This window comes from Grosmannia clavigera (assembly GCF_000143105.1).
Source record: "Grosmannia clavigera kw1407 unplaced genomic scaffold GCSC_140, whole genome shotgun sequence".
Classification (NCBI taxonomy): Eukaryota; Fungi; Ascomycota; class Sordariomycetes; order Ophiostomatales; family Ophiostomataceae; genus Leptographium; species Leptographium clavigerum.
The window spans coordinates 4,174,039-4,185,665 of NW_014040801.1; the positions used below are offsets into that span (position 1 = coordinate 4,174,039).

At 56.4% G+C, this 11,627-nt stretch overlaps 6 protein-coding genes across 6 annotated transcripts; 3 read left to right on the forward strand and 3 right to left on the reverse strand.

The window, feature by feature from the left end:
• Window positions 1–10: 10 nt before the first annotated feature.
• CMQ_1513 (3'-5' exonuclease) lies at window positions 11–1,033 on the reverse strand (the record flags this gene model as incomplete). The annotated part of the gene is made up of 1 exon (XM_014318592.1): window positions 11–1,033. One exon carries the CDS (start codon window positions 1,031–1,033, stop codon window positions 11–13), a length of 1,023 nt encoding a protein of 340 aa, XP_014174067.1.
• A 1,454-nt stretch (window positions 1,034–2,487) lies between these two features.
• On the forward strand, window positions 2,488–3,700 carry CMQ_841 (cysteine-rich secreted protein; the record flags this gene model as incomplete). The annotated part of the gene is made up of 2 exons (XM_014317920.1): window positions 2,488–3,136; window positions 3,201–3,700. 2 exons carry the CDS (start codon window positions 2,488–2,490, stop codon window positions 3,698–3,700), a joined length of 1,149 nt encoding a protein of 382 aa, XP_014173395.1.
• Window positions 3,701–4,422: 722 nt separating this feature from the next.
• Window positions 4,423–7,072, reverse strand: CMQ_692 (c2h2 type zinc finger domain containing protein; the record flags this gene model as incomplete). Its single annotated transcript, XM_014317771.1, has 4 exons — window positions 4,423–4,706; window positions 4,791–5,212; window positions 5,310–6,864; window positions 6,919–7,072. The coding sequence occupies 4 exons, from the start codon at window positions 7,070–7,072 to the stop codon at window positions 4,423–4,425; spliced, it is 2,415 nt and encodes an 804-aa protein (XP_014173246.1).
• A 220-nt stretch (window positions 7,073–7,292) lies between these two features.
• Window positions 7,293–8,151, forward strand: CMQ_1657 (short chain dehydrogenase reductase; the record flags this gene model as incomplete). Its single annotated transcript, XM_014318736.1, has 2 exons — window positions 7,293–7,350; window positions 7,412–8,151. 2 exons carry the CDS (start codon window positions 7,293–7,295, stop codon window positions 8,149–8,151), a joined length of 798 nt encoding a protein of 265 aa, XP_014174211.1.
• A 60-nt stretch (window positions 8,152–8,211) lies between these two features.
• Window positions 8,212–9,882, reverse strand: CMQ_1684 (amidase; the record flags this gene model as incomplete). Its single annotated transcript, XM_014318763.1, has 2 exons — window positions 8,212–9,802; window positions 9,854–9,882. The coding sequence occupies 2 exons, from the start codon at window positions 9,880–9,882 to the stop codon at window positions 8,212–8,214; spliced, it is 1,620 nt and encodes a 539-aa protein (XP_014174238.1).
• A 413-nt stretch (window positions 9,883–10,295) lies between these two features.
• On the forward strand, window positions 10,296–11,283 carry CMQ_1429 (polysaccharide deacetylase family protein; the record flags this gene model as incomplete). The annotated part of the gene is made up of 2 exons (XM_014318508.1): window positions 10,296–10,401; window positions 10,454–11,283. The coding sequence occupies 2 exons, from the start codon at window positions 10,296–10,298 to the stop codon at window positions 11,281–11,283; spliced, it is 936 nt and encodes a 311-aa protein (XP_014173983.1).
• Between the last annotated feature and the right edge of the window lie 344 nt (window positions 11,284–11,627).

Sequence of the window (11,627 nt, forward strand, 5' to 3'; positions counted from 1 at the left end):
GGTCCCTTGCTCACGTACATCGGGCTTGCGACAACGTCACCCTCTCTCCCGAAGCTCGGCGAACCCGCTTTCTCCACGCCCGGGTAAGCCGGGAATTATAGTATTCCCAGAGCTGTGGGAGAAACTGAACGTCCTGGATGCAGTACCGTCTGACGTCCTCCGACAGGGGGCGCTCGTTGAAAGCATGCCGTCTTCGACCTTGGCCGGGCAGAAAAAGTCGCACGCCTTTCTCCTTCGTCGCCTTCCAGTCCGCCTTATCAGCCGGACTCAGCTGCGCATCCTTTTCGATGCACTTGGCAAGTCCTTTAACGCGTCCCTTATCGTAAGAGCGTGTTGCAAGCTCCATCAGCTGCAGATCCTGTATGCCGGCAAGCCTAATGCGGAAGCGCCCAAACAGGGCATCCGAGTCGTTGCGCACGTCGAAGATAACCTTTGGGATGGCAGCAGACTCAAGAAGATCTTGAAATGTGCGGCCACGGGTCCCGGGGGTGGAGAAAGCCTTGTCTTTAAGCGTGTGAACATCGAGGAGGTATGCCCGGCTCTTGGGTAGCACGAACACTTGAATAATCGATACGGTGCCTACTCTAGATAGATTTACTCCTTCGACGTCGATGTAGAGCGACGGTGGCGTCGTCGGCAGGGCATAGAGCATGTCCACGAAAGCGGCGACAGCTGCAGGCGTGTCGACGAGGCCGGATGCCGAAAGTTCGCTGTCAAGGCGGATACTAGCCAGAGCTCTTGGAGAGGCTCCGGCTCCTGTCTCGTGTCTCGCGTCTCCTTTAGCGCATGTCTTGTTTGCAACATTTGGGGGAGGCGAGGCGGAGAAGAGAGCCTTGGTGCCTATGTAGCGCCGAGAAGGTGTAGCGGCCAATATGGGGTGCGCGAAGCTGTTTATCAATCGCCGGTGGTAGCTTGAATCCAGCCTCAACGGTGCCTTAACCCGAGCCAACGACACGTGTGCAAATGTGATCACCCGTGAAAATGTCTGTGGCACGTCCTTGTACATGCGATTCGGGACGATGAAGAGTGCCATTTTGTAGGTTCTGCAACAAATCTTAGTTGAAGATCAATGTAATCGTCGTACTTGGGCTAATAAGACGAAAGAGACAGAAACAGCATCTCAGTAAACGCAAACGCTAGCACAAAGACGAGCAGAATTTAGGTCACGCCAAGACGAACGGAGATCTGGGAGTACGCGTAAGGCAGAACAACTTCGCTGTTATGCTATCGTTCAGGAGAAGTTTGACGAATAGGCTGGTATCTCACTGCTGTAGCTAGGTAATGGAAGCTGAAAGACTCAGGACTGACCTGACGCCAAAATGAGCTCGAGGTTTTGCCATCAAGAGAGATAGGCACTATTAAAACGAGTTTCGTTTATGGGTTCCTTCACGTGACAACCCACATTTGCTATGTCGGCATACCTCGGAAGTAAGCCCCACAAATATACACGGCAGTTGGCCCCAAAATTGACACGTCAATGCCCGACACGTACGGAGTACATAGACGCAATAATATTTCCTTGACAGGAACAGTGAGCTCCACAACCAATGTGTCGTAAAACCCTGTTCTTGTTGATTCAGCTGTCCTCTAGAGTTCCTAACCCTACAAGTCGCTAGTTTTCAACCCAAAAACGTCTACTTCGCCCCTTTGTTGTATAGGAGCACGAGCTGAGCTCCAGCAAGAAATACGCTGCCACGTACGACATCTACAAACGGTTACGGTAATGTGCATCTTCTTAGAAGGTAATTCTCCTCGCTTACGAAACATTGCATCAACTCGCCCCATCACTTGATCAAGGTGGATTGGCTTGTCTACAACAACAGGGCGCAAGCCTGCTCTAAGCCACGGCGGTAACATCCGTACCTGGCTATCACGGCTTATGTACTCTGTAAGGTGCTCAGCAAGCTAGTCGTCACTCACGGCCATTTGTTCTTAGACCAAAAATAGCCAGCTGCTCCTATGTCAATATAACGCGAATACTCCGTTCATGCTACAATATAAATGTTAAGTACTCCATACCATGCTACCATTGTTAGTACTCCATTATATAGGCAAACGAGGGCACCCATTTGCTCACGGAGTAGTGCTAGATGCAAAGTACGCCGTAAGATACACGGAAGGTGAAAATCCCTCCCATGATCGCGCAGTGGATTTGTAAGTGGACTGTAAGTGGAGTCACGAAATTGCAATACGCACTGCTTCATGATTTTGTGGGAATTCAGCCTCATGTGGTGGAAAGCTGAGGTGCAACCCCGGTAACTAATATTGACAGTGGAAGAAGGACGATGGAGGAAAGGCGCAAGGCAAAATTCATCGACCTTGGAAGAGTCTGCCTAGTCCGCCTCGTCCACAGTCAGTTTGACATATGAAAACCCAGGAAGTTCCATACCTGATCGTCAGCTGTTTTTGACCATCCTCTCCTCATCCTCCTCCGCACTCTATTACTACCGTCCACATATTTCTCTCCGTTTCTTCCCATCCGCCACCATGAAGGGAACTCTGGAGCTTCTCGCATTGGGTGTTGCCATTCCCCTTTCTCGAGCTTTGGTCGAAGTTACGCCGATAACAGGCACCTACACGATCGACATGGTTCATAAGGAGATCAAGATCCGCGACGCACACACGACTTTTGAGAGCATTTTGCGCTGCCACAAGCAGAGCGGCCAGGACCTGACGCTTGACGACAACCGAACGGTCGTGTCCTGCTGTCTGCCTAGCCAGCACCTATCCGGTGTCAATGGCGCTGCCTGGGACTGTTGCGGCGCAGGCCACGAGCTGTCTGGCTGCGAGGCAGAGGGCTACTCTTGTTGCCCTGCGGGCTATACGTACCGTGGAGGCATGTGTTACCCACCGGAGGACAGTCGTCAGCAGCCTCTGCCACCGCCCAAGAATCAAGGGCAACAGTACCCTCCACCGCCGCCACCACCGGGACCACCGCCGATCGGGCCTGGTGGGTATCCCTATCCTCCACCACCGCCACCCGGGCCAGGTGGACATCCCTATCCTCCACCACCGCCACCCGGGCCAAGTGGCCTGGTCTGGCCGCCATCTCCTTGTCCCAAGGGAAGCACACTGGTCAACGGCGTCTGTACGGGGCCGATGCCGCACAAGAAGTGCGAGTCTGGCATCCGCGAAGGTATGGCCGGATCGAGGAAATCCTGCAAGCACGTTGTGCGATACTGACACCTATTCTCTTCCAGGCAAATGCTACCGCTTCAAGAGAAACCCAGACTGGTACTTAACTTCCAAGGGCAACGACTATCAGCTTGGGACGCCTACCAGGGAGACGCCAGCCGGTAGTTTCCAATTCTGCAAAAGCTTTGGCTGCGACGGCACACACGCAATCAACCCCAGCGACAAGGTGTACATCCGCGACTTCAACAACGGCAAGGTCTGGCTGAACAATGCCAATGGCGGTACGCACATCGCTGGCACTGTCAAAACGAGCGAGGCCGGCACCTTTTCTATCACCAAATGGGCTAAAGGCGACTACTGCCTCACAGGCTTTGACGCCGGCTTGCGCAAAGCCTGTCCTGCAGCCACGCCTGGTATCACTCAGGATAAGGCAGAGCATGATGACTGCCTAGATTTCGAGATCTTAGAGGTGCCATGTGACATCCGCTCGGACAAGAACAATTGTTTGTGGGGGACGACAGGTGGAGACTGCGGACAGGCTGAAAGGACTGTCCCGTGTCATTAGGAGTGCAGCATGTTAATTCTAGGGTGGAGGTGGAAGAAGGGATCTTTTACTCCGTAGGATACGGATACGTAAAGAACGTCATGTGTCAGGGCAAGTCGAGCACAGAAGAGAGAAAGGACGATTTTTAAGCAAATGTGTATTACTTACGGAGTATTCCATAGAACAACTTCGTTCAGTCAATTGACTAATTGTTGCGCGGTGGTGCATGGACCACCTCTAGTGCAGAGTTTTCAGCCCAGACTTCCTCTAGCTTCAGATAGCTGTCTTCCTTCTGAATACAACGATCTTCGCCTCATCACTAATACTGGCTGTTGCATGCAACTGATCGATGCAGCCATAAGACAGCCGCCGCAGCTGGGAATCAGCATTCTCATGTTATGTACTATATTAATTATCCACTAGAACCTGCAGGCAATAGTGAGGCGACTCATTATATATGTCTATTGGGCGTGTGTATTGTTCTCGATACTACAGATATTGTACAGAGTACAGCCTATTTTGGTCTAGTTCGACAACATCCAAGACCCGCTTTATGTGGCACGTGCAGAGTTTCTCGAAACATTGAAGCCTTGTGACGACGGAAAAGTGACTGTCAGAGTAAATAGTAACTGGCTTAATCACCGGTCTATGGTGTGCGGTCCGCTCTTGGATGCTCATCTACAGGAGGTGCTTACACTTTAAACTTCTCTCACATTTATGCAAGGAGCTCTTTATCCCGCCTCTTAGATGCCAGTTATAGATCCTACTTTCTGCGCCTGAGCCTTGATCAGCATTTCTCGGTACTTTCTCAGGCTCTCGCCGATGACGTTGATAAACAGCCACTGGGTGTTGCTTCGAAAGAAATGGGCCCAGATTTTGAGGACGGCGAGGCCCAAGTTCGTACAGTCCTTGAAGTCGGACAGCGGCAGTCCATCTGTGCCGACGCAGCTGTCACTCTCCAGATCAATGACGCTGTAGGCTTCTTCAACAATGGTCCGGACCCAGTGCAGGATCCGATCCTCGCTGTCTAGGAATGTTAGCTATGATTACCTGAGTGAAGTAGCACTACAGCTAAAGTCGAGCCACCACAATTACAAGAAAGACAGCATACCACTTAACGGAGGAGAAACCGACTCTGCAGCTCCTCCCAGCTGCATCAGCCACTTGCTGAGCAGGATGGCGCACTCGAGTCCAGACAGACTGTGGCGCACGCTCCAGAAAAAGGCCTGGCTGCGGGCGACCCGGTCGACACCCAGGCGGACGGGTATGCTAAGCATATGTGTGGCGTAGAGCAGGGCCGCAATCACGCCGTCGTTGCGCTTCAGTTGTGGAGCCTGGTAGATGGCCTCGGCGATCACGACCGGATCGCGCGTGTCCAGCTTCCGGTAGGGGCCAAGATGGAGGTAGATGCGCACGTATGCCAGTGCGAGAAGCGAGCTAGACGTGAACGGGATCGGGCCGTTCTCATTGTTCGGATCGAGGGACGATTCGGGGGCCTGCTGCCAGCCAGACGTCCACGAACGAAGGCCACGTCTGGGGGTCAGTGGGGGATGAATAATGGAGGGAAATATGAAAAGAAAAAGAAAAAGAAAAGAGAAAAAGAAAAAAAGAAAAACAACCGAAAACTCACTCTAAAGTGTCGGCTTCCCCCTTGGGCAATGCAGCTGCATGGTCTGTTGTGGGCAGTCCGAGATCGCGCACGAGGTGTATCCGCTGAAGGATCCCGTGCAGCAGCACGTAGTTCCCCAGCGGCGTGGGAATGGGGTCGAGCGGTGTGGTGCCGTCGACGTGGCCGAAGAGCAGCGAGAGGGCGTCCTGGAAGAGCAGCTGACGCTTGGGGCGGCCGTGGAGGGCGAGCAGCCACTGGGCCGCGGTGGGCGCCTTCCACTCGCGGGTCGAGCAGGGCAGCCGCAGACCGATCTCGTTGGCGCGCAGCACCGGATAGACGTTGTAGGCGATGCTGTGGATGTGGATGAAGGAAAAGGCGATCAGCTTGGACCGTCTCGACGACTCCCGGGCAATCCAGGCCTGCCAATCCTCTCTTTCGTCTTCTCGCTCGTCCTCGGCAAGCCTGACATCCCGGAGCAGCTGTGCGAGCAAGTCCCGGAGGGCAAACGAGTCCTGCAGCAGCGCGACCTTTGGCTCCCACGTGGCGTATCCCATGAGGCAGACGAGTGCCCGCACCGACTCGATCGGATCCCAGGAGCCCCAGTCGCGCGCGGACGACGACACCATCGGCTGGAGGGCCAGAAACGAGCTTCGCCGCGGCTCCGGGCGGCTGGCGGCCTCGTGCAGCAGCCTCTCGATCAGGATGGCCTTTCCGGCACGGAACAGACTCTCGGAAACGCGGTGGTCGAAGCAGTACTGGGCCCCGATGGCGGCCATGCCGAGGATCAGCTCGGGGGCGTGGTCAGAGAAGTGCCAGGTGGGTGTGTGGATCAGCGGCAGGTGGGAGTGGAAGCCGTCAAAGAAAGACGAGGTGTATCGCGTGAGGGCATGACGGCTTGGAATGCGGACGTCTTGGCCGACAATGTCGCGGAACGTCTCCAAGGCGGCACATAGCCTTGCTCGCTGCTCGTCTGTCACCCGGAACCGCTGGTGTTCCGCGCTGGTCTCGACCGGGCCTGGCACAGCGAGCTCACTCTCGTCCGGGAGATTGTCGGAGATCCGGTTGCCTGTCGGTGCCGATGGCAGCCATGAGCTGAACGGTGTCCCTAGCCGTGTTCTCGGAGCCGGGCGAGGCGAAGCCGTGGACGCATCTGGAACGGTCCTCGCTTCTGGGTGTCCGCCTTCGTATCTGTCGGGGCCGTGGAAGTACGGACTCCATTCGGCCGGCAGCCCCACGCCGTCGAGGAAGTTGGCAAACTCCATGAAATGGGCATCGAACGTGGTGTTGCTGTCTGGCTCCTCGATGCCTTCGAAAAAGGACCCCGACAGCGCCGGCTGGTACGAAGCCATCACTTCGTGTTGTTGTGCCGCGTCGCCCGCCGCAGCATACACATCCGCCTCTGTCAACGGCTGCGTCCAGTGCACCTCCGGTCCGGCCATCTCAGACGTCTGCCTGGGCGATCCAGCCGTTGCTGACTCATCATCGTGAAGAGCAATGCGGCGATGTCGCGTCAGCAGGTCGCGGCGTGAAAATGTAGCCCCGCATCGGTTGCAGCCAAACGGCTTCTCCTTTGTATCTTTCGCCAGTCAATCAGCTTCCAAACAGACTTCACAGATCGTGGGCCACATACGAGTCCTCACGTGTCTCTCCAGATGCTCCGTGCGCTTAAAGGTGCGGCCGCAGTGTGGACACTCTCGCAGCTTATCTCTGTCTCCACGTCTGCTGGAGACATGTCGGAGTCGTCGCCTCCGAGGTCCACTGTCAGGATCACCTCCATCGGCCATGCGAGATGGTGTTGGGGATGTAAAGGTGAAGGATAGCTGATTGGATACAAAGAGGAAAGAGGGCCTGGGGTAATTTGATTTTTTGGCTGTGGGGCCTTGGGGTAATTCTGTTTGTCATCATAAAATGCACGTGACCAATTCTTCTTTGGCAACCTCCAGCAACTGCTCAACCTGCAAGTGACATCGTTATCGAAACTATATTCCATCTTATACGCTTGCAATGGCTTCTCTGGCTCGACTTCCGGGTGTTGCACTGATCAGTGGCGCAGGCGGCACAGGTAACAACGAGTCCTGTCTCGTCTGCCGTCCCCTATTGTCCCGTTCTGACTGTCTTCTTAGGCATCGGAGCAGCCGTGAGCAGGGCTTTTGCTGCCGCAGGCTGCTCCCGCTTCGCCATTACGGACCTGGATGCGGCTTCGCTGCAGGCGACGGGGGCTGTGATCCGCAAGATCAGCCCCGGCGCGGCGGTCTTCGCGGCCGATGGCGACGTGTCGGACGAGGCTTTTGTCTCGTCCTTTGTCGGGGACGTGGTGAGGCGATTTTCACGTATAGACTATTCCGTCCACTGTGCCGGCATCCTCGGCGCATCGCTGCGCTCTCACGAGACGCCGACAAGTGCGTTTGACCGTATCAACAACGTGAACTACAAGGGCACCTGGCTCTTCTCCCGAGCATCGCTCGGCCAGATGGTACAACAAAAACCCCTGGACAGCCATCCGAAGCAGTGCGGCGCCATTGTCAACATTGCCAGCCAGCTGGGCATTGTGGCCCGGCCTGGTGCAGCGCCATACTGCGCGTCCAAAGCGGCCATCATCAACATGACCAAGGCAGATGCCATCGACTACTCGCTCGACGGGATCCGCGTCAATTGTGTGTGTCCAGGCGTCATTGCCACGCCAATGACAACAGGCTCAACCGAGGTCGAGGAGCGTTTGCGGCCGGCCGTGTCCATTGCCCCCATGCAGCGAATGGGCACGCCCGAAGAGGTGGCAGATGCGGTGCTCTTCTTGTGCTCGGCGCAGGCGTCGTTTATACAGGGTCATGCCTTGGTTGTAGATGGAGGCTATACGATCAATTGATGCCTGAACTATGTATATATCTGACCTATCAAGTGCACTTTTATGGACATTCCTAAGTCCCTACCTACCCTGCTCACGCCAGTCGAGGCTCTTCTCCCAGGCGTGTCCGACGGCGAGGATCTTGTGCTCCTGCCAGAGACCACCTACGATCTGCACGCCGACGGGCAGCTGGACGGCAGCATTATCGACAGCCTCAGCCCAGCCAATGGGAATGGTCAGGGCTGGCTGGCCGGTGACATTGAAGACGGCCGTATTGGTGGTCAGGCCGATGCTGGGCTCGAAGCAGCTGAGCACAGAACGACGGTGGCCATGTCGCGGGGCCACAGCTGGTGTGGTTGGCATGACGATAACGTCGAATGAGCGCAGCTGATCTGCGTAGACATCACCGATCTGGCGGGCCACGTTCATGGTCTTGGCGTAGAGGCCGGGGAAGTTGTCGGCGAGATAGAGGCCGTTGATGAGTGTGTTCTTGGTAGAGGGAAAGAGTCGGCCGAAAGACAGATCCGTCCAGGGCAGTCGAGCCTGTTCAAACTCGGTCAGGTGGAGGCCACGACGGCCGTAGGCTCGACCGAGAAGGCCGGCCGCACCAGACATGCGCTGCTGGAGGGTCCAGACGGCGGGGCCGAGACGATGCAGAGGGACGGACACGTCCTCAACGACGGCGCCGAGGGCTGTCAGTTGGGCGGTGGCGTCCAGAAAGCGCTGTCGAACGCCCGGCTGCACGATATCGATGTCGTAGCCCTCGACAAGACGGCCGATGCGGAAGCCATCCAGACGGCCAGCAGAAGCGGCTGTTGTCCGGAGAAGGGTGTCGGCAAACCCATACGACCCGTGGACCTGTGCGCCGAGGGCGCGGTCGTCGAGACCATCGTAGCCGGCCAGAACGTCCAAACAGACAGCCGTCTCGAGGACAGTCCGGGAGATCGGGCCAGCATGGTCGTCGACCGGGTCGCCGCTCGTGATCCCGGAAAACGGCACTAGGCCGTGTGTAGGCTTCAGACCGACACAACCACACAGAGCTGCTGGCACGCGGATGCTTCCACCCTGGTCTGTCCCCAGAGCCAAGTCCATCTGGCCACCGGCCACCAGGGCAGCCCCCCCGGATGTGCTGCCGCCCGATGAGTAGCCGATTTGGTGTGGGTTCTCCACGGTGCCCTGGGCGCTTGTAAACGAGCTCGTCGAGTTGCAAAAGTGCTCGCACGTCGCCGTGCCGTGGATATCGCCTCCCGCCTCCAGCACTCGCTGCACCACGGTCGCGTCTGTCGATGGGGTCCATGGCCCAAACGCATCGGTGCCGTAGAACTGCGGCACGCCTGCCACGGCAATGCAGTCCTTCACGCACACCCGCCAGCCCGCCAGAGCTGGCTTCCTGACGCTGCTCTCGCTCGCTTCTCGTCGCCCGCGGATCAGAAAACGATGCGCCCAGGCGTGGCCGTGCTCCTGCTCGTCCGGCAACGGCACCCGCACGTTCTCGCGCGGATATCTCTCCAGATCTGGCGCTGGCTGGTAGTCGGGCAGCGCGCTGATCCGCTCGGCACAGTCGTGCACCGCCGCTAGCAGCGTGCAGTACTCGGCTGATTCGTCTTCCGGGATCATGAGTCCCAGCGGCGCCAGCAGCCTCTCTACATCGCCACTTCGCACTGGGTTGTTTCTGTGGGGCTTAGTCAGCAAGGAGCACATGACTTGGCTGTATGGCACTCACGGACTAATGTCTTTGAAAAAGACAGACATATTGGCTGGTGTAGACATGGACGACAGAGGAGAGATTTGGTCTTTGCAACAAGCTGTCGTGACATATGTCTTGAAGGCAGTTGGGGTTAGCAGGAAATGGGGTCAGCTGCTTCATTCTGTTACGTTATTACTCTACGAAGCTCTGATGGCCATCTGTTAGGCAGACCAATGGAGACCATAGAACAGACTGCTCCGTACTCATAGTCGGAAACGTAATTCTGATTTTTCAAACCCCAAATCGTATCTTGGAGCTGTTCATTTGGAGAGACGGCCCCAAAACTAACCAATTTGGCTTTCAGCCCAAAGTCCATTCCAGACACGCTAAGCTACCTTCTTGTCAGTGTCTTGTTCATTGTCGGCCTTGCTACGGAAACGTCTCTATCCGGCCCTGTCTTACTTCAGCCGACTCTACAATGGGAAAGAAGCGAGTTCTTGTAAGCTACGGCGTCGATGTCGATGCCGTCTCGGGCTGGCTAGGCTCGTATGGAGGAGAAGACTCGACCAACGACATCAGCAGAGGTATGCGCTCGTCTGCGTCGTTCGAACGGCCGACCGCAGCTGACCGAGACAGGCTACTTTGCCGGCACCATCGGCACGCAGCGCATGCTCCAGCTATTTGCCAAGTATGACATCAAGGCCACCTGGTTCATCCCGGGCCACTCGCTCGAGACCTTCCCGGACGACATGGCGGCCGTGCGGGATGCCGGCCACGAAATCGGCCTGCACGGCTACTCGCACGAGAACCCGACGGACATGACGCTGGACCAGCAGCGCCAGGTGCTCGACCGGACGTACCGCCTGCTAACCGACTTCTGCGGCGGCCGCCCGCCGCGTGGCAGCGTGGCGCCGTGGTGGGAGACCAGCGTCGAGGGCGCGCAGCTGCTGCTGGACTACGGCCTCGAGTACGACCACAGCATGAGCCACCACGACTGTCAGGCCTACTACCTGCGCACAGGCGACACCTGGACCAAGATCGACTACAGCCAGGCTGATGCGGCCACATGGATGAAGCCGCTCGTCCGGGGCAAAGAGACCGGTCTCGTTGAGATCCCTGCCAACTGGTACCTCGACGACTTGCCGCCAATGATGTTCATCAAGGCGGCACCCAACAGCCATGGGTACGTCAACGCGCGCGACGTCGAGGATCTCTGGCGCGACCACTTTGACTACTTCTACCGCGAATACGATGAATTCATCTTCCCCCTCACCGTCCACCCAGACGTCTCGGGTCGGCCGCACGCCCTGCTGATGCACGAACGACTCATCGAGCACATGAAACGCCACGAGGGCGTCGAGTTTGTCACCATGGCCGAGATCTGCGACGAGTTCAAGAAGAAGAACGACCCGGATCCGGGGGCAGCCTTGCCGGCCACTCCAGGACTGATGCTTGCAAAGAAGTGATCGTTGCGGTGGATGCTTTACATTTTACTTAGTACCCATCAACAATATTTTGCATGATCCTACATTGCATTTAGAGTATCCTTTTCCCCGGAGACGCTCATCATTTCAAGCTGTATCTAATCATTGTGATGTATAATATCTCCTAGTTACCGTCTTATCACACGTCGTATTTCATGTCAGTCGTACGTCTCTTATCTTGGGGTAAATACACGCTGACCCCGAATGACCCCAACAATATCTGCGGCCAATAGACTTGCACGAAATTCTCCGATTCCTCTTATCCAACATTGCCGTATTAGCTGCAACCCCGGATTCGACTATCCCTCTTGGGCCGTGATTGGATA